At 44.0% G+C, this 17,736-nt stretch overlaps 2 protein-coding genes across 6 annotated transcripts in view; one reads left to right on the top strand and one right to left on the bottom strand.

The window, feature by feature from the left end:
• The first annotated feature begins 1,167 nt into the window (after positions 1–1,167).
• MIXL1 (Mix paired-like homeobox) lies at positions 1,168–4,591 on the top strand. Its single transcript, XM_023632474.2, has 3 exons — positions 1,168–1,604; positions 1,640–2,072; positions 3,311–4,591. Exons 1-3 carry the CDS (start codon positions 1,168–1,170, stop codon positions 3,611–3,613), a joined length of 1,173 nt encoding a protein of 390 aa, XP_023488242.2. The 3' UTR covers positions 3,614–4,591.
• Positions 4,592–7,632: 3,041 nt separating this feature from the next.
• LIN9 (lin-9 DREAM MuvB core complex component) overlaps positions 7,633–17,736 on the bottom strand; it is a 94,478-nt gene continuing 84,374 nt past the window's right edge. For all 5 annotated transcript variants that reach the window (XM_023632409.2, XM_070255626.1, XM_023632412.2 and 2 more), the window contains 4 exons: positions 14,592–14,717; positions 10,004–10,183; positions 9,544–9,641; positions 7,633–9,123 (listed from right to left, as the gene is read on the bottom strand). In XM_023632409.2, coding sequence (XP_023488177.1) covers positions 9,018–9,123; positions 9,544–9,641; positions 10,004–10,183; positions 14,592–14,717 — 510 coding nt within the window. In that variant the 3' untranslated portion in view covers positions 7,633–9,017. The remainder of the gene's footprint in view (positions 9,124–9,543; positions 9,642–10,003; positions 10,184–14,591; positions 14,718–17,736) is intronic.

Genomic DNA, 17,736 nt, shown 5'->3' with positions numbered 1-17,736 from the left:
AGTTAATGAAAGAAAGAATGAGCGCAGAAAAACAGAGGGTCTGAACTCCCATTCCAACATCCTCTACCTGAAAACCCCAATGACAGGCTAAGGAATAAGGGGGAAAGGGAGGAGGGTGAGAAGTGGAGGGCTGGAGGTGGGAGTAGATGATGGGGGAGGAAGCTGTGAGTATTGTCAGGCTGCCTGTGAGAGCCACAGGAGCGGAGCAGGGGGTCTGGAACACAGTCCCTGACACCCTCATCCCCACCCCAACTAGGAGACAGTCAAGCACAGGACTCCTTGCAGCAGCCCTGAGAATCCTTCCTGCTTTGACAGCTGGGAAGTCTGCTCAGGAGGAAAATATCTGGGCTCTTCCTGAGGTTGTCTTGTAGCATTCTAGAATGGACAGCGACAGGACAGGGGCTGTCCCCTGCAAGGCCCTCCCAACAGAGAGCCGCCTTTGAGTAAACGACACTCACTCAGTGTCAGTGAATGGTCCTGCCGACATCAGGGCTCCGGTTCTGAGAGCAAGAAGACCTGGGCCTGCTGAGGACGTGCCCTGTGGTGGAGCAGTCCCCACACTGGACCAAGAGTTTCTCTTTCTATAAAGTGAATTCAGTGACATCCAATTCAACAGACGTTCACTGAGGGTCCAGCACGGTGCCTTATTCATAGGAGATGGACCTGGAATGAGAGAAATGGGTTCCTGCTCCCTACGACTTTATAATCCAGGAGGGGAAGCAGATACATAACCCAGAACCACAACACAAACCAGGATAAAACGGGAACCTTAAAGGCGGCCCAAAGGGCAGAGGGCAGAGGCCAGAGGGAGCAGAAACTTCACGGAGCCCGTCTCATCTCCTCCCTTCCAGCTAGACGGGGCTTGAGCATCATTCGGTATCTGTAGAAAGGCCAGAGGCGGCGTCTGCTGGACGTGGACACATTTTCAACCCTGCCTGCCTCAGCGCCTGTTATTCTGGGCCCGCGCGGACATTCCGGATGAAAGCGTCCTCACCCCCACCCGCTTCCTCAGGATCAGTTTACCGCCTGCCTTTGAGGTCCCCTTATCTGCCTCCCTCCTCTGATTCAGGATGTGTTAGGGAGGCTGGCGGAGGGCAGGGCTGGGCTGTTTGACCAGCCTGGTACAGGGTCTAGCACATAGCAGGGGGGGATAAACAAACACCTTTAATGACCATAGGCGCGACCGCGGGTAGGTTCCCTGGCCTGGTCACGCGGGAGATCGGCGGCCCCAGGCCCACGCCGCCCCGAGTGGGCGCACGGACCGCAGAGGAGGGCGGTGTGTCCGCGCTCCGCCCGAGCACGCGGGCCCCTCGGTCGGGGCAGCCCCTCCCCGAGCAAGCCTTCCTCCGAGATGTGGATTGCGGTGGCGGGACCGGCGGGCGGATGGCCCGGGGAGGGGGTGGGGATGGGGATGGGGATGGGGGTGGGGGACCCGGGCCCAAGTTCGCGCCTCCCTCCTGCGTCCCACGGTCGGCGGAAGCGATTATGGCCCACCGGCGTCTGGCGAGGCTGGGGGCGGGCTCGCACCCCAAGAGACACGGGCCTCCTCCCGTCCCCCGCTTTGATCGCGCCGCCGCCCGGCCCCCTCCCTCGGCCCCGGGTCGGTATAACCGAGCCCGCGCCCCTCCCGGCGACGCAGGGGCTCGGCAGCGATGGCCGCAGCGGAGCCCAGCCAGCTCCAGTTTGGGGCGCGCGCCGGGGTCCACGCGTACCGGCCCGCGCGCGCCGGCGGGGCGCTCCCGCCGCCCCCGAGCCCCGCCGCCGCCCTGCTCCCCGCGCCGCCCCCCGGCCCCGGCCCCGGCCCCGGCCCCGAGTGCCGCGCCCCAGCCGCCTTCGCGGGCTTTCTCGGGAGGGGTCCCGGGCCAGCCGCGCCGCCCCCCGCCGGCCTGGGCCCGCCTGCGCCCCCCAAAGGCACGGCCGCCCCGTCGGCGCCGCAGCGCCGCAAGCGCACGTCGTTCAGCCCCGAGCAGCTGCGGCTGCTGGAGCTCGTCTTCCGCCGGACCATGTACCCCGACATCCACCTGCGCGAGCGCCTGGCCGCGCTCACCCTGCTCCCCGAGTCCCGGATCCAGGTGAGTCCCGCCCGGCGCGCTCCCCTGTGCGCCCCGGGACGGAGGCGCCGGGGGCCCTGGCAGGGATCCCCAGGGCGACAGCCGGCGCCCCTACTTGCCTGACGTTGGGCAAGTCACCGCCCTGGAGCCTCAGGGTCCTGGGCTGTAAAATTGAGGGGATGTCAGTCCCTGGTGCATAGAGTGATGGTGCTGACATGAAACAACTCAGGCACGCACTCAGTGACTTCGACTCTCTCGGTTAAGTGTAAGGGCCCCTTGGGGAGGCTCGCTGGTCCCTTGAAACAGTCGGGAAGTGCATCCTCTGCAGGAGAGTGACAGGAAGCATTTTCACAGTTTTCCCTTATCCAGGAAGCAGAGACGGCGGAGGCGCCGCTGGTGTCTTCCCCTGGCCTGAGAATGGTAACTGAGGCCGGGCCGGGCTCCCTTACCGAGCGCCCCCTGGGCCCCAGGCCCCTGTCTTGGCAGGTTTTGGGTCTGGAATTTTGGTTGGAAAGGATGTAGCATCTTGGGGTAAAGCCTGAAACACACGGAGTTTCTTGTCACAGTTTGAAAAATCTAGTGCGAGGCGCGTGTGTTGCCTAAAGTAATTTAAATCAGAATCCTGGAGCTCGGTGGTGGTAAGCCGCCGGCGTGTTCCCCTGGGAGTCTGCGGCACCTTGGTCTGTGTCCCAGCGCAGTTTTAGGGAGGAGCCTTCATTTTACCACCCCATCAAAGTGGACTTCTTCTGCATCCCTGGGGAAGACATCTGTCAGTCTCCACAGCCGGCCCAGAGGCTTCCTAAGCAGGACGCCCTCGGTATTTGTGGGGAAATAGCAGAAAAATTTATTCACAGAGGTGAAGTCCACTGAGCAAAACACCTCCTGGATTAATCTGACAAGGCAGTACACGTTCAAAAACCGGTTTTCACACTAATTTTGACGCCTGCCATCTTTCAGCATGGTAGCATTTTCCCCTCACATTCTAAGTGCTTCTAGTTCTGTGACCCTATCTTTCATTACAAATGTCCCTTAACATACCTCGATAGAACCAGGCCTTATTCCAGTTGTGCCCCTGGGGATGGTGAGGCAGAGAAAGCCAGGTGCCCTGAACTTCTGACCCTCAGCCCAAGTGCTTTCTTGAAACCGTACCGTTCTGGAGCAGAGCCCGGGCGTGTGAAACTGGAACTGACTGTGAACTATGAAGGTGAGAGGAGCACCAGGGCTCCACCCCAAGGCAGTTTCTCCCTCCCTTCTTCCAGGTGTGGTTCCAGAACAGGCGGGCCAAGTCACGGCGGCAGAGCGGGAAATCCTTTCAGCCGGCAGCCAGGCCCGGGCTTTCCCTCCACCACTCTGCTCCAGACACCGGAGAGAAATGTTTGAAGCCCCCGCTGCCTTCCGAGGTGGACGTGAGCTGCCTGCCGGCTCCCAGCCGGGTTGGAGGGAGCATCTCTGACTCTCGCTCCCAAGGTCAGGATTTTGAAACCTATTCTTTCTCTGAAGACATTGGTTCAAAGCTGGACTCCTGGGAGGAACACATCTTTTCTGCCTTTGGTAACTCTTGAGGATTCTGGGAGAATTCAGGATCAGCTCAGAGGAGCTGTGACTGACAGCCAGGGAGACACAGCAGGATCCTGTTCTTTCTGGCTTCCTTGTTAAGGACACATCCATGTCAACCTTCGGATGGTTTTGACAGTCATCTCTCACCTGCGAAGCTTCCTGCCCTTTCACCTATGAACATTTACCCATGCCCAGTTCTTTCTCTGTAGCTCACACCCCCTAGGAGCTCTGGCACTCGTTTTTACCTACCTGTCTCCAAATTTGCACATCCGATTTGGCCTGCATCCCTACTCTTTCTTGCTAGTCCTGTTCTCATTTTTTGGACTAGTTTTTCAGAACCCATTATCTTCTTCACAGGAATGCCTCATCTTGACTCGGTTTCCCTTTGTGCTTGACAAGCTGCTGTTTTTCTCATGGTTCCTCCAAGTGGAGGAAGCTTAAGCTTACCTTCTAACCTTAAACTCCGTCTAACCCATCTCCTTCAGTCCTCATCTTCTCACCAAGATTTACTAGTTTTACGTTTGGCCTGTCATCTTTACACTCTTTCGTACCTCGAGTGACTGTGCATCCAGATTATTTATTTCAAGAGCCCCATGCCTCTAGCTTCTTAACTTTTAAAAAATTACTCTGTTGAGAAATCTGTCATAGCCTCCAGTGGCTACCAAATTATAAAAAGCTCCTGGTGACTCTCCCAGATGACCGACATCCGTAGCCCACGGGACAGTTATGCAGATCTTAAGGTCACCCATCCCCAATAGGGGCCTCTGTCTCAAAGCCACTTGCTTTCAGTTTTGGAACCAAATGAATACCTCTCTTTTTCAAAATACTCGAGCCCTCTCTCTGTCTGAAGTCTGAAGCTTTCTCTGATCCTGATTTTGTACCTGTTACTTCAATCGCCCAGCAGTCCCCTTAGCACTTGTTACTGTACATCCGTGCAACTTGAGTGGGTTATTAAATGTTCTCCACAGATGTTTCTCTGTTAAATCTGATTAAATGAATTCTGTCCTACAGCACTTGGCACCGTGCTTCATTCCATGACTACTCAGGACGTATTATCTGGCCGTGAACGACATTTCAAAAGAAACACGTTTCTGCAAATGTTGTTCATAGCTGGTAATCATCGTAGCAGCAGGCCGCTGTGCTGAGAAACTTAAGTTGGTTCACAGCCTGTCTTTGGCTTGGTCAAAGTTGAGTTACGAGTCCTTTGGTTTCAGGAGACTTCTTTTTCTCAATTTATCCATTAAGAAGGTATGTAAATTTGTTTCTAAAATGGCCTGAGATAAAACATTGTTTTGATGTGTTGAGGGTTCTCAAACTCCTGAGGTGAAAGGAAACTGTTTGTAGGTGAGATTTCTTTGTAAACTGCCTGTGGGAGGGCCTCACTGCGAGGCCAGGACCCACGTCTTGATGGTTCTAGAAGAGTTGGAGCTGTGTTGAATGTCTTGGAGATTATTCATGCCAGTTTCCTAACTTTCAGAGGTGGTATTCAAATGGCTCGCAGAGTAGCGACCTGACTTCTGAACCTTTGAAAACTGAAAGCAACAATGACATGATCAGCATTAGCTGTCACCATTTTTACTGTGTGCCAAGCCTTGTGCTCAGGGCCTGCCGTGGGCGTGGCCAGGAGGTCTCACGGTCAGAGCCTCGTTCGCATTTAGACTTGTGACATGGCCAAATGAAATGATACAAACATTCATAAGACTGAAAGACACAGGACACTTTAAACTTACAGTCCACTAAGGATCCCGTTTCAATGTAAATCTTGTAATTAGCTGATTAATTATACTATTGCATTTATATTGTGTTGTGTTGTTTTCCCCAGTGAACAATTTAAAAATCTACAAGTATTTAAATCTTGTCACATTTTTAACATTTTAAAATTGTGGGATCCTCTAAGACCAGTAGATTGCACCTCTCTGAGACTCTTAAGAGACCCTGCCCTCTGTGTTACAGGGATTTTACGTTGAATCTGCACACCTGCCGTGGAAGGTAGGGACTATTATCATTTTAAAGATCAACAAACTAAAGTTAAGCAGCGGTTCACAATCACACAGCTAGTAAATGACAGCCAGGACTCAAACCCAGGACTAACCCAGTCCATCCATTTATCCACCACCAGAGAATGCCTTTGATTTTGGTCTTGCCTTTTTAGTGGGGACTAATGATAGTGTGATGGGTTTAAAGGCACCCCCGAATCAGAGTTTCTACCTCCTGGTGAGCACTGTCTCATCTTTCAAAGCAATCGCCATGGAAGACCATACTCTTATTCCAGGAACGCTAATGTTGCTCAGAGCTCTTTAGAACCTCTTATTTGTTCATTCCACAACTATCTGGTGCCTATGAACAGGCACTTTATCAGGGCCTGGAAATAAAATGGTGAGCAAAACCAGAAACGGTCCCTCCCCTCATGGAGCCAAGAGGCAGTATGGAAACAAAAGAAGATATACAAAATTGTAGATGTGACAGTTGCTGGAAGGAGAGGTAGGTGAGCACCTGGAGATGTGTTGTGGTCCAGGAAAGTTTCCCCAGAAAGTGATGCTGAAGGTAAGATCTGTAGGATGATCAGGAGTTACCAAAGAGGAGAGGAGAGGGAATACGGCGGGCACTGCATGTGCAAAGGCCCTGTGGAGTAAGGAGCAAGATGGAGAAATTGGTAGGGGAGGCCAAACCATGCGTGGCTTTGTAGGTCTTGTAAAGAGTTCTGGGGGCCTGCTGGTGGCACAGTAAAGTTCACACCTTCAGCTTCAGTGGCCCGGAGTTCACCAGTTTGGATCCCGGGTACAGACATGGCACTGTTTATCAAACCATGCTGTGGTAGGCATCCCACATATAAAGTAGAGGAAGATAGGCTTGGATGTTAGCTCAGGGCCAGTCTTCCTCAGCAAAAAGAGGAGGATTGGCAGCAGATGTTATCCCAGGGCAAAAGAGTTCTGAATTTGTCCTGACAGCCATAAGACTTTAGACGGGGATAACATGATCAAATCTGCATTTTAAGAATATCACTCTGGCTGCATTTCAGGAGGGCCGAGTGGGTACTGGGAGGTAAGTTAGGAGACCACTGTGCTGTTCCAGGCTAGTGATGATGGTAGCTGGGCTGAGATGAGAGTAGTGGTGATAAAGGAGAAAGGTGTGTGAATTCAAGAGAAAAAATTTAATAGGCAAATCTTTTGGTAGATTCTCATTGGTAGCAAGTGAATCTGATTTTTGGAACTAAAAGTAATTCAGAACCAAATCTACATGACACATGATGTGCTTGTTTCTTTGCCCAGTCTGGCTTTGACAGCTTTCTTTAGAGCACCAAAAATGTGTTAAGCAGTGGCAGCAACATTCAAATTAAGTTACAGTTGACCCAAAATGACTACTTTGAATTATATAGATTTCTTCTTCCTTAAACAGAAGTAAAATTCAAATAGTCTTAGGCACAGTTACTGCCGTCAACACATGATGGCACTGAAAGACACAGAGTGCTTAATTAATACAGTTGTCCCTCAGTACCAGCGGGGATGGGGTCCAGGACCCCGCGCAGACGCTCCAGTCCCTTTGCTGGCCCCCTCTGAATGAGCGGGCTCTGCATGCGCAGATTCAACTCTCGTGTGTCGTGAATGCAGTCCCTGATCCGATCTGTGGATGCGGAACCCGCGGATACAGAGGGCCAACTGCATGTGCAAAACGGGGTCTGTATAATTTAAGTTTGACAAGGAAGCCTTACGAAATGTAAAAGAAAAAATGTAAAAAATGCTTACCTAATTCTAGGCAGAATATATGAAAATCAGCCTTTCACTAGGTCTATAGTAAGCCGAGTCACTTACTTGCTTAGTGTTTTCCACAGTGATTTACTCAGATGGAAAAAAAAAAACCCTCCCTAAAATAATAGTGGATGGTATTGTAATTCAAAATGACTTGGCAATTAATCTGCGCTGTTTCCCTCTAAAAATATAATTTAGTGGAAATTACAATTCTTTAAAACTTTTTAAATAGAGGAAATACCTATCAACTTGTATTAATTAAAAGAAAATGGAGACTATTAATTTTCATAGATCAATTTATTTAAAATTACAAATATTAAGAATAAAAGATTTATGCATTTCTTAATTAACATAACAGTTTAGCTAAATATAAACTCTGCGCTAAAGTTTTGCAGTGGCACAATACCAACCAAGAATATGGAAGCATTTTTAAACTATACAAAAATTTCAAATGGAAAATAATCTTGTTTCAGTTTTATTATACATTAACATATAAAAAGCCTCATTTTATGAGACATCTAAAAGAAAGCCACTTCTACAGCTATATCTTAAACTCCAAATCTGAAAACAATTTATTATATTTTGACTTTATAATATTCTACATTAAAACAAAGAAAATTCCAAATACACACTTTTTTTTTTACAAGATTAACATTTTAGGCAGGGTTTTCCTTAAAAAAACCAAAAATCAAAAACAAAAAAAACCCCACAACCGAATACAAACCTTTATTCTGCATTTCATAGCACTGGTTATTATATTTGTTATCCTTATAAAATCTTTTTACTTTATAAATTGTGTACTGTTGGATTTTAACCAGTAATCTGGTTCAAAAGTTGTGCAAATAAACAAAAAATATGAAAATAGTGTGTTATCAGTCTTTTTTTTTTTTTAATAAATCTCACAATAGCACTTTTTGCCCTGAATTGACGGGAAAAGACATGCCAAATCCACTTGCTGAAATTTAGCATTTTGCAGTAATGTTTTTTTCCTGCTCCTTCATTTTCTTTCAACAGACAAACAACAAAGGTTTCTTTTATAAATTATGATAAATTAAAATATTTATTATTATAAAATGATCTACAGAACCATGTCACATTGCAAGTATATGTCATATATACTTGTCAAGTCCATATTTCCCATCTACATTCCAGTGGCTTCCTTAAAACCAGGACTTCCCATATCTCATGGTGTTATCTTTTGAAGACTGAGATGGTGAGCAACTAAATGAACCGGAGTTGTCAATTTCTACATGGAATTTCCACGTTGCCACACGTACGCACACAAAGGCCACGTTTCTTCATGTTCTCCATTGCAGTAGTTGTCTGTATGTGTTGGGCTGAATTCATGCATGTTAAAAAAATGGTCAACATATTCTTCCATGAAATTATATTATGTTCAGACATATTCAGTTTAAAAACACTTGCTAATAAACATGTAACATAAGCAATGCTACTGCAGCTGAATAATAAAAGAAAAATAAATATAATGCTGGTCAGCAATGCTGGTTTAAGAAGCAGTACAGTATATTAAAATGCCTTATTTGGAGATTTAAATTTCCCTTATTTTCCAGCAGTTGGGTTATTTGGTGTTGGAAGCCTATATAAAGGAAAAGAACTTCTCGAAAACAAAGTCCTAAGCAGGTGGAGTACTTAAATCTTCTGCTCAGTCTCTGTTGGTGTTATTTGCTGCAAAGGCGTGCAAGTTCCCCATCTGGCTCAGGCCGCTCTGAATGTGTGCAACATGGATTTCCACGTTATTCTGAAAGCAGCTAAAGAAAGAAGGAAACATGGTTAACTACTTTAGTTCACAAAGTTATGAAAGACAATTTTTACAAAGGCATCTATCTGCCCTGACAGCAGCCGTGATCCCCTGCGGGAGGAGCTGAAAGTCTGTGAAGCAGCGAAGGAGCCACAGCAGCGCCCAGACGAGGATGCATCTCTGACGGGGAAGCTCCATTTCTGAGTCGACTTTCATGCCAAACCCAAACCTACATATTATATATCTTCTATAAAAATCCATGTGAAGTTTGTATCGTCAACAGACTGGATATAACTGAAAAGCTCTTTCATAATTTATTTGAAGGATAAAAATCACATGAGTACTTCACAAATATGCCTAATTCTTAAAACTTGTGCTGGAAACCACTATGAATTAATATAAAGTGACCAGGAGGCGGCTTATGAATTACCTGATATTAGAAGCGTCTATTGTACTTTTGATGTCATTTAATGAATCTGTAAGTGATTTGAATTCAAAGGAATTCAGGTCTCCTCCTTCTGCTAGACACTAAAGGGAAAAAGAATTCAAACTTTAATTGAAGTATAGTTCAAATACAGACAAAAATACCTGATATAATCTATAAATTATATTTTTCTTTCTTTTTTTCTTGCTAAGGAAGACTGGCCCTGAGCTAACAACTGGGCCAATCTTCCCCTATTTTGTATGTGGGACACAGCCACAGCACGGCTAGTGAGTGGAGCAGGTCTGTGCCCAGGATCTGAACCTGGGCTGCTCAAGTTCAGCATGGAGTGTGCAGAAATTTAACCACTCAGCCACGGGGCCAGGCCACGGATTATAATTTTTTAGCAACAAATTCACATAGTTTGTATAGGTGTCAAAATTAAGAAAATATTTTCTCTGAAATTTACCTTAATTTGTAATAAAATAGCTGTAAGCCTGGAGATTAAGTCTGTCAGATTTTCATTCTCGACACAGGGCTGTCCTGTTGAGGAATTGGCATGCCGAACGATTTCCTGTGCTTCTTCCTCACACCTTCGCCTCATGTCTGTTGGCTGATCTGCAGGCTGGAGCCCCTGGTCTGGAGCGAGCTGGACAGAGATGATGGAAACATAAGATGGACATTCATGAGGCCATGATCAGTTCTGTGTGTGTGTGTCCTGTTTTCAGATTTGGATTTTCACCAAAACTAGCATTTATAACAAAGATGATGTTAACTCTTACCTTAGAAATTTTTTTTCCTCTAACAGTTTTTTTCCCTGATTTGTTTTACATTTTGGTAACTTTTAATTTTGATATAATTTGATACTTCTAAAAAATAATAGAAAAAAAAACTCTTGATAACCTTTTATCCAGATTCACTAACTGTTTATGGTTTATTCCATTTCACTCATTAACATCTGATGGCTCTGTTTGTGCATATATAACTTTTTCCCTTTCACTATTTGAGAATAAGTTGCTCTTACCCCTAAAAACTCCAGTTTGTACTCCCTAAGTACAATGATATCTCCTATAGAACCACAGTGCAGCTATCACAATCAGGGAATTTAACATTGATGTAATACCACCTCGTAACAGTCCTTATTCAGATTTCATCAACTTCCCAAAATGTCCTACACATAGCTCTTTCCCCCCAAATACATTTGTTTGTCATGTCTCTTTAGAGTCCCTTATTCTGGACCAGTTCCTTAGTCTTTCATGACCTTGATCTTTTTGAAGAGAACCAGCCCATTATTTTGTATAATACCCCTCAGCGTGGGTCTGTTTCCTCAGGATTAGACGGAGGTTATGCCTTTTTGGCGGGAACACCACAAAGGTGGTGCTGAGTTCTCAGTGCATCGTGATTAGGAGGCACACAACGTTGATCTGTCCCATTACTGGTGATGTTATCTTTGATCACTGGTTTAAGGAAGTTAAGTGTTTTCTAGATTTTCCCACAGTAAAAGATTTCCCCCTTTGTAACTGGTATTTACGAAGAGATATTTTGAGGCTCTGTAAAGATTCTGTTCCTCATCAAACTTTTACTTAGCAGTTTTAGCATCTAATGATTCTTGCCCTTACCAGTTATTACTATGATTGCCAAATTTTGTTTTACTTACTTACCATCCCTTCTACATTTATTAGTTGGCATTTTTATAATAAGAACTTTTCCTTAAAAATTAATTAGTTAATATTATGGACTCATGAATTCTTATTTCATTCAAGGGGCTATAATCTCTTACTATAATTACTTATGCTGAAGCTCGAATTGTCCCAGATTTGTCCAGTGGGACCCCTGCCAAGCTGCATTCTTTTGACCTGACCCGTGACCGCATAATTTTGGGGGCAGACTTCACTTCCCTTGCACAATAAGATGGTCCAGGCTCATCGACTTCACCTGCCCTAGCTCTGGAATCAGTCTCTTTTTCCAGAAGCCCTGACTCCTACTGGAGAAGTGTTTAGAAACTCGCATGTGGGTGCCGGGTATGTTCACTGCTGTCAGCTGTCACTGCTTCTAGGCTGTCTCAGCAGACACACACACTTCCTGACATCTGTTTGGTAAAAGGAAGATGAACAGAGTTCATACTGACTCTTGCTGTGCTCACCTAACACCACTGGGTGGCTCTAGTCTTCCCCTTCTCCAAACGTCAGAGACCTGGCTCCCCTTAGCCTCAATATCCTCCTGACTCATCTGTGCGATCCTAGAATACAGAGTTTCAGAATTGCTAATCCACACCACCATGAGAAAAAGTCCTCCCAACTAGAGCTCAGTATTTGTTTAAAGTTCGGTGTATCTTTAGACTAAGGGTCTATAGTCAACAGTATGTTCAAGTGACCTGGACTTGTTTCTGTCCCCTTCAGTATGTTTATGTTATTCCTTTGAAATACAGTTAGGTTCATTTATTTCTGTTTGTATTCCATTTTAGAGTTTACCCGTATTTGTTGGGAAAACAAACATTCAGAGAAAAGTCACTCCTCCTTGCTCCCCAATCCCTACCCCATTACCAACTTGGTTTCTGGTTTATCCTTCCTGTGTTTATTTTTGAAAAACTAAGCAGATACATGCATATTTTATTTCTGCTTACCCCAAAGGTAACATACTATACATACTTTTATACACTTCACTTTTTCCACTTAACATACCCTAGAAACCACTCCACATCAGTAAATAGAGAGCTTCCTTATTTGTTCTGTAGCAGCACAATGCTCCATCCACTGTGTGCATGCACCATAAGTTATTTAGCCAGTTCCCTATGTATTGGCATTTAGGTTTTTACTAATATTTTGCAATTACCAGTAATGCTGCAATGTGCAACCTTGTCTTCTAACACTTTTAAAAAAATTTTAATTGAAGTATATATAAATACATAAAAGTCTGCAAATCATAAAGTGTATGGGTTAATGAATTTTCACAAATCAAACATGCCTGAGAAATCAGCATCTCGATTACGAAACAGAACATTCATCACCGGCCCCTCAAAGGCCCCTAACGCCATCTTCCATTGTAATACCCTAGCGCCATCTCCAGGATAACACCCTAGCACCATCTCCAGGGTGACACCCTACTGCCATCTTCCAGGATGACACCCTAGCGCCGTCTTCCAGGATAACACCCTAGCGCCGTCTTCCAGGATGACATCCTAGCGCCGTCTTCCAGGATAACACCCTAGTGCCGTCTTCCAGGATAACACCCTAGCGCCATCTCCAGGGTGACACCCTACTGCCATCTTCCAGGATGACACCCTAGCGCCGTCTTCCAGGATGACACCCTAGCGCCGTCTTCCAGGGTAACACCCTAATGGTAACCACCATCCTGACTTCTAGCATCACAGATTAGCTTGGCTGCTTCTGAGCTGTATATAAATGGAGTCATGCATCATATATTCTTTTGTGTCTGACTTTATCTGTTCAACATTATATTTGTGAGTTCATCCATAGTGTTGTGTGTAGTTGAGTTCATTCTCATCGCTGAGTAGTATTCCATTATATAATTATCTGACAGTTTATTGATTCATTATAGTATTGATGGGTGTTTGGGTAATCTCTAGTTTTTGGCTATAATAAACAGTGATGCTATGAACATTCCAGTGTATATTTTTTGGTGAATACATGTTCACATATCTGTTTAGTACATACTTAGGACTAATTGCTAATTAGACTAATTGCTTAGTCATAGCGTTCTCTCTGATATGTTCTTATTTTAAAATCAATATTGTACTTCCACAAGAGCTTTGTGAAAATTAAATAATTTTATTTGAGAAAATGCACCTATCACAAAGGGACTTGTGTACATAATGAAATTATATACACAAACAGATCGATGAGTGACCCGCTGCTGCATGTATCCTCACCTTTGCTACATGCCCTCTTGGATTACCTTGCTTGCACCTCTCATGGACAGCTGCTAGTCCAGAGGAAGAAATCTATTTGCTAGGACAACACATTTGCTAAGTAGGTAAGTGACAACTACCAGGAAAATAAAAATAAATGATAATGGATAGCTGGAGGGATGAGCAAAACATACTGAGAGTTTAGTTGTAAGTAACCACAGTTCATGCCCCTCAGTTCAATTCAAGTGGGTTGAGAGCATCACCTATGGCAGATCTTGGGATTTATCTATGAGGCCAGCATCACGAAAAGCTAACTGTTTAAGAATCTCATATCACAAACAGGTGGCTTTACTAGAAACCAAAAACCTCTAAGCATGCAAACGCAGGAGCATTCTAAATTCATCTCAATCATTTAATTAAAACTCCAGTTTTAGGTGAAACCATTGAACCACCTCCATATATATAATTTTATATGCATGATGATGATAAGTCACAAATAACCGTATGATCTGTGTTTGAAGTTCGAGAATCCATAGTTCTAATGTGAAGTTTAAAGGAGGAGCAAGCAAAACTGTATACTCGCCATGATCATAACTTTGTGAGGAAAAGCATGTATATTCAAAAAAAAGCTGAGGTGAGGGGCTGGCCCCGTGGCCGAGTGGTTAAGTTCGCGCGCTCCGCTGCAGGCGGCCCAGTGTTTCGTTGGTTCGAATCCTGGGCGCGGACATGGCACTGCTCATCAGACCACGCTGAGGCAGCGTCCCACATACCACAACTAGAAGAACCCACAACGAGACATATGCAACTATGTACTGGGGGGCTTTGGGGAGAAAAAGGAAAAAAAAAAAATAAAATCTTTAAAAAAAAAAAAAAAAAGCTCAGGTGAAATACCAAAATATAGGCTTTGGGGCAGTGGAAATAAGAGTAAATCCTTCTCTCAATTTTTTGAGAGAGCGATATCATGTGTAATTCAAACAAGCATAAGTCAACAGGAGTGATAGCTTACTGTGGAAAAGTTATTCTTCAACACTGATGCTGTAAAGGAGTAAAATATATAAAATCTAGTTCAGCTAAAGGGCCTTACACAAATACTCGCTTACATTTTCTAAAATGTGAAGGTAACAGTATTAAGCTTCAAATAAGAGTGGAGGGCACAGCCCCTCCAGGTAACTTCATACGGATTGCCTACCTCATAGCAGTACTGTTGAACTTTATGCAAAACTTTGTTTAAGTCCTTGTTCAGCTGTTCCAGCTCTAGAACAATTGTGGCATATCTCCGCTGAAATTCAATGCTGATGGGCATGGAATATGATTTCTGAGAAGAAAAGAAAATCAGATTTTGATAAAGGTTTTTTTGAGCAGTGCAATTTCAGTTATCTAATAGGAGATGTGGCTTATCAGAAACAAACTAAAGGTTATTAAACTTGTCTGTACTCAATATTATACTTCTCGTGTGTGATAACAGTATTACCGTGACTTGGGAGATTGTCTTTGTTCTTCGGAGGGTCATGACGTCTGCCATTTACTTTTTTTAAAAAGGAGATCTTATATAGAGAGAGAAATTAAGTGAAGCAAAATTGTTGAATCTATATACATGTCCCTTATATTAGTCTTTCAATTCTTTCATAAGTTTGTCATTTAAAAAAAAAAAAGTTGGTATAAAATTGTATGTGCTCATTTAAACAACTGATTCTCCATCTGGAATCAATCCAATATAGCATAATGGTTAAAAGCATGGGTGCTAGAATCAGATTATATATGGTCAAATCCCAACTCTATCACCTACTAGCTGTGTGACTTTAAGCAAGTTCCTTAATCTCTCTGTGCCTCAGTTTCCTCATCTGCAAAATGGGGATAATTAGTATATATACCTAATGAGATTATGGCAAAGAGTAAATGGAATAATACGTACCAGCATACTGCCTCCCACACAGAAAGTGCTCAATAAATGTTAACTGTTATCATCACTGCCACCATTCCATATTTGCATCCTACCAGAAAGCCTAAATGGACTTTGATGCTGTTTCCTTTCCTCTTCACAAAACCACCAATCAATTACACTATCCATTCCACTCCAGCTACAAATGCTACAATGAGACTTCTCCAGTTAGGCCAAATTTAACCACATTTCTTCTCCCAGAGGATTTCTGAGAAGGCCGATCATCATACCCTGGGGGAGCACAACTGCTCCTTCTAGGAAGTCCAGGTAAGAAGGCGAGTACACCTAGGCTGGACGGGGATAGAGTACTTATGCAAGCTCCAAATCACAGAATTCTAATTGTTGGAGCTGACAGAAACCTTAGAGATCATCTAGTTCTGCCCTGCCATTTTACAGATGAGAAAACTGCGGCCGAGGAAAGTTAAATGTCTGTTTAATGCACACACCGTCAATAATGCGTCGAGGACTTAACAATGATAAAGATGAACATGGCTCACTGGAGCGGACTCGTGCCAGGAGCGGTTCTAAGCGTTTAACGGGCTCTTACTGAATCCTCACAACCACCCCGCGAGAAGGGTACGATAGGTCCTTATCCCCGTTTTACCTATGGAGGAATCTGAGGCCCACGCACCACAGCCAAGCAGCACGTGGGATCCGAAGCCAGAGTGCATCAGTCAGAATCCCTCCACCAATGCGGGGCTGCGGCAGCGAGAGCGGAGAGGGGAAGAATGTCACAGGCAGAGGAGGGAACGGCTGAGTTCTCTGCAAGCCTGGAACCCTCCAGGACAGCCTACTTTTAGTTTACCGCTGCTGTTTCCTGAACTGTTTTCCTCTTCCTAAGCCTCAGTTCTGTGAAGTTAAGCCCACTGCACTAACCAAAAGATGAGTATTTTATGAGTGCAAGAAAGCAATCAACAGGACACAGTGAATTTAACTTTGGTTCCCTGTTGGATTGGATTGGAGATTACTGAGGACATAGTGTTGAGGTTAAGCATTTCATCAAGTCTTTTCTTAGGGATAAGTGCATATTTTGGCAGATTCAGAACTACTTAATCATGGGGCTGGCCCAGTGGTGCAGCGGTTAAGTGCACATGTTCTGCTTCAGCAGCCGGGGTTCGCTGGTTTGGATCCCGGGTGCAGACATGGCACCACTTGGCATGCCATGCTATGGTAGCTGTCCCACCTATAAAGTAGAGGAAGATGGACACGGATGTTAGCTCAGAGCCAGTCTTCCTCAGCAAAAAGAGGAGGATTGGCAGCAGATGTTAGCTCAGGGCTAATCTTCCTCAAAAAAAAAAAAAAAAAAAGAACTAGTTAATCAAAATCAAAATTATTAAGTCTCTGTATCATCCTGCACAGAATTCATCAGAGGGTGTCAAAAGCCTTGATCCTCAACTTTCGTGTTCCACATACTTATAAGTTATTTAAATAAAGACATACAATGACTTTACATACGTACATCAAAATGTACATGGGAGATGGCTACTTTGTTAGATAACAGAGTGAAGTGACAAATGATCCATTAAAAAAAAAAACCCTTCAGTGAAATGGCTATCACCCCCTTCAAAATTATCATCAGGTTATATCTCCAATTTCTCAAAATACTTTTGGAGCCACCCTTTCTAAAACTGTTCTCAACGTCTTCAGGACATCTTTGTGAATATCCTCAATGATGGCAAATGTTTTCCTTCATGTCTTTATATATTCAAACTCTAAAGTATTAATATAGAAAAGCAAATATACAAGAATGACCAAAGCAATTTTGAAAAAGGAAGACAAACGGGGAATGTGTACCAGTAAATGTCAGACAGAACAGTGTGGTACTGGCATGGGTGACAAATACATCGATGAACAGAACAGTGGGCAGTGTTTAATACACAGTAAATTCCCAAATATATGTATATATGTGCCTGGCACATATGCTCGTGTGTGTATATATATTATGTGTATATATATATGTCATGGGAATTTAGTATAGAATAAAGTCCTTTCAAATCAGTGGGAAAAGATGAACTATTAATAAATTGGGACTGTTAGCTATTTGGGAAAAAAATAAAGTTAGATCTCTAGCTCATATCATTCAGAAAAGTAATTTTAGGATGGACTAAAGATCTAAATTTTAAAAAACCACTATAAAAGTATTACAGGAAATAAAAAATATAGGTATGAGCAAGAAGTAGAGAAGCTATTTTGAACAAAAAACTAGAAAAGGAAAAATATTGATAGATTTGACTACATCCAAATTTTAATTTTCTACACTATAACATCAAGAGCAAAGTTAAAAAAAATAGCCAACAAACATATAAAAAGATATTTAATTCCACTAATAACCTTAGAAATGCAAAATAAATCAATGTGCTATTTGTTTTTCACCCACAATTGCTAATAATTTAAG

Source organism: Equus caballus, chromosome 30 (assembly GCF_041296265.1).
Source record: "Equus caballus isolate H_3958 breed thoroughbred chromosome 30, TB-T2T, whole genome shotgun sequence".
Lineage (NCBI taxonomy): Eukaryota > Metazoa > Chordata > Mammalia > Perissodactyla > Equidae > Equus > Equus caballus.
This window is presented reverse-complemented; position numbering and strand designations above follow the sequence as displayed.

Bases quoted from the DNA above. Each gene is read 5' to 3' on its own strand.
- MIXL1 (XM_023632474.2), top strand. From the start codon at position 1,168: ATGACCATAGGCGCGACCGCGGGTAGGTTCCCTGGCCTGGTCACGCGG. The intron at 1,605-1,639 runs GTATAACCGAGC...CCGGCGACGCAG, and splicing joins CCTCCCTCGGCCCCGGGTCG to GGGCTCGGCAGCGATGGCCG. The intron at 2,073-3,310 runs GTGAGTCCCGCC...CCCTTCTTCCAG, and splicing joins TCCCCGAGTCCCGGATCCAG to GTGTGGTTCCAGAACAGGCG.